Source organism: Acanthisitta chloris, unplaced genomic scaffold (assembly GCF_000695815.1).
Source record: "Acanthisitta chloris isolate BGI_N310 unplaced genomic scaffold, ASM69581v1 scaffold1259, whole genome shotgun sequence".
Classification (NCBI taxonomy): Eukaryota; Metazoa; Chordata; class Aves; order Passeriformes; family Acanthisittidae; genus Acanthisitta; species Acanthisitta chloris.
In genome coordinates, this window is record NW_008689571.1 from 18651 (window position 1) to 22016 (window position 3366).

General features: G+C 38.7%; 1 protein-coding gene across 2 annotated transcripts in view; it reads left to right on the plus strand.

Moving 5' to 3' along the window:
- The window catches only part of DNAJC13 (DnaJ (Hsp40) homolog, subfamily C, member 13), a 49506-nt gene that overhangs the window by 10676 nt on the left and 35464 nt on the right, over positions 1-3366 (plus strand). For both annotated transcript variants that reach the window (XM_009081443.1, XM_009081445.1), the window contains exons 13-16: positions 97-204; positions 719-874; positions 1634-1690; positions 2970-3091. In XM_009081443.1, coding sequence (XP_009079691.1) covers positions 97-204; positions 719-874; positions 1634-1690; positions 2970-3091 — 443 coding nt within the window. The remainder of the gene's footprint in view (positions 1-96; positions 205-718; positions 875-1633; positions 1691-2969; positions 3092-3366) is intronic.

A 3366-nucleotide genomic window follows, 5' to 3' on the forward strand; every position in this document is an offset into this window, starting at 1 on the left:
TCCTGGGCTCAGTGTGTGGCTTTTGTATTATAGCTGTTAAAAACTGAGGGTTGAAATGTGACTGCATAGTGAATACTGGGATTTTTTTTTTTATAGCCCATGCATGATGACTATGACCTGAGGCAGGAACAGTTGAACAAAGCCTCCCTTCTTTCTTCAAAGAAGTTTCTTGAGAATTTACTAGAGAAATTCAATTCCCATGTGGTAAGTCAAATATTGAAAACAGGTACCTGCTTTAAACGCTTTTGTCATACTTGGATATGTCTTTTAATGTGTTTGCACCTGCAGTTGAAGCACAGAGAATGCAGCTGTGTCTGGCACTGAAGATTGTTCTAGTTAATTCTGGATCTTGACAAATTAAAATGCAGCTGTATGTGCTGCAGAGCTTGAATGTCCTGCAATAAATGTTTTCATCTTTCATATGGAAACTGGATGTTTCTTTTAACTAAAATGATAGTGTAAACTCGAGTTTATGGGATTAAACTAGAATAAGCAGTTTGCAGCACACCATTATACAAGTCAGGAGTCTCTGATATGCTCTAGAAGCCAATACTTTGCCAGGGTATTGTCATTCTCAGGGTAATGGTGTATTCTAAACTTGCAAGTTTTGCTTGCAGACTCTTTCATCGTACGACAGGGAAAAGCACCTTCAGCATCATGAAAACTCATGGACAGGGCAGAAACTGTGTCTGTTTTACATATGTCTTCCTAATTTCAGGATCATGGGACAGGTGCCCTAGTAATTAGTTCACTTCTGGACTTCCTGACATTTGCCCTATGTGCTCCATATAGTGAGACTACTGAGGGGCAGCAGTTTGACATGTTGTTGGAAATGGTGGCATCTAATGGAAGAACATTGTTTAAGCTCTTTCAGGTAAGACTGTTTTTGGTTTTTTTATTTACTATTGTTAGAGATTTTAGGTAGCCAGTGAATATGATCTTTTATTCCCCTGAAAGGCAGATTTGTCTACTGTTCAGTTGGTTAATGTGCCTAAACCTTTTCTACCTTAGTGATTTATTTATTTTTTTTTTAGTAACCTGTTGATTTGCCTTCAGGTATCAGATTGAGTTGGTTATTCAATAGCAAATGATCTGCCAAATCATTGTAGGATAGACTGCCTAAGGCTTGTTTCTAGAAACACATTAAAATAGGAGTTAAATGTTAAGCTTGATTCAGTGGATGCACAAAACTTCTCTTTTGAGAATCTTCTGCCTTTTTGTTTATCTCTCAGTAAATGAGAGTTAAGTTACAAAACAAGAGTAATATCCTCTTAGGAGTAAACCTGTAAGAATTCTAGGATGGTTTTGCTCAGATGTCAGTGTCTTGCTGTAAAAACACTCTTGCTTTTTGGTTAGTGTCAGCTTGTCAGACTATATCCTCAACATTACTCCAGCTTCTCTGATATTTACTGCTATTCAGTGCCAGGAAGTCTATCTGGCCATTGCATGAGAGATTCTTGTTTAGAGGTGTAGAGGAGGAACTCTTCTTGAGGCTAGTTTTCACATAATGGAAATACTAACTTTTATCCAGAGCTGGAGGTAGAACAGCCATGTGGAGTTAAGGAAACTGAATCACAGATGAGATGATCTTCAATTTCTGCACTTGGATAATTTTGTCAACATTCTGTTTTAGCACCCTTCCATGGCAATTGTGAAAGGAGCAGGTTTGGTAATGAAGGCAATAATAGAGGTGAGATTTTATCAATGTTATCTGGGATAGCATGCTAAATATATACTGTCTATTTTGGAAGTGCAATTGCTTACTAATAGAAGTTTGTTATATTAGCTTCTCAAGCTGGAGAGTGGGGAGGGGGAAGTGGGAAAGTGAGGAACAGAACACCTGCTTAATTTTGTGTGGTTTAATATAGCAGCTTGCTTTATCTTTACACTTGGGGGTATGGAAAGCATGCGAGTTGGGGCATTAGGTAGTGCCTTGCACGTTTTCATACTGCAGTCAAGATTCAGCTGTTAATGTTGTATGTAGCTCAGTCACATACCTCAGAGCCACCAGACTTCTCCTGCATGTTAAGAGGGTGTCTCAAGCAGGAGAGGCTGTATTTCCTGGGATGCATTGCCAGATGGAATGGAACTAGGATTAGCAGGCAGTTGTGTCCCAGAGCAGACTACTGATGTCAGCCTCTGTTCTTGCTTTGGCTTTGTTAGTTTCCATACCACATAATGTATGGGCCAAGTCCATACTTCTCAAGGGCTGCTCATGACTGTTGCAGGTTGACCTTGCTAACTCACTCTTGACACTTCCTGTGTTGAAATTCAGGGCTTAAGTTAGTGCCTCATTGTATCATAACGGCTTATGCATCTGAAATTCATCTAGTATTTTCTTGGAATGGAAGTGAATGAACACTTGAAATAGAGGTATTACAAGTCTACAAGTATCCATTAATATACTTAGTAATGTTAGCTGAAAGTTGTTATGCTGTTTATTAAAAGTCCTGTCACTTGAACTGTAGTGGGACTTGGGCAAGTGAAAATGCAGCAAAAGCTTTTTCTTATTCATTGCAACTAATGTTTCCTGACTGAAAGTCTTAGCCATTTAGCTGTTTAAACCAAACAGCATCTGTTACTCTCAAATGGTCACTGTTGACAAAAGTCAAGCAACAAGCAATGACATGTGACTGTCATTCTCTTTTTAACCCTTATTTACAACTGCAGTGCGAAAATGATACTTGTACTACCAGTCTCCTGATCTGTGATGGGAGACATGCATCTTACCCTGTTCTGTGACTGTCCTCATAGATACAACTACCAATTATCTGGTCCATGGCTTTACTACAGTTTTGAGCAGTTACTTTTGAGAGTTTTCACTTAAACCCCATCATACTCTAGCTTCTGGTTTTTTGAGTATTAGTTGGTATAATTGATGGTTAAGAAGGCCTTGGAACTGTAGACTAAGATAAAAGCAGCTTAACTAAGATTCTTTCTTTAGTAATCATCTTGCCCTGTTTCCAAAGGAAGGAGACAAAGAGATTGCTACCAAAATGCAAGATCTTGCCCTCAGTGAAGGTGCCTTACCTCGTCACTTGCACACTGCTATGTTTACAATAAGCACAGATCAGAGGATGCTTACAAATAGGTATGTCCATCTCACTTGATGTATCATGTTTTAAAAAAATCTAAGTAATGGCCTAGCTAACATTAGAAACATTGGGAGGTCAGGGAAGAGAACTTGCAGGTCTTCAAGAGAATGTTTTCTTCAGCAGCTGGTATGTTTAAATAGAGCAAGCTTCAGCTGAGACTGCAGCCACTTTTAGTAAACCCTTGATTATTTTTTGTCAAAGTGGACTTGGGTTGCTTACTCATTACAGACTCAAGTTTTCATTTTAATTTTTTTAAATGAAAGCATTCAGG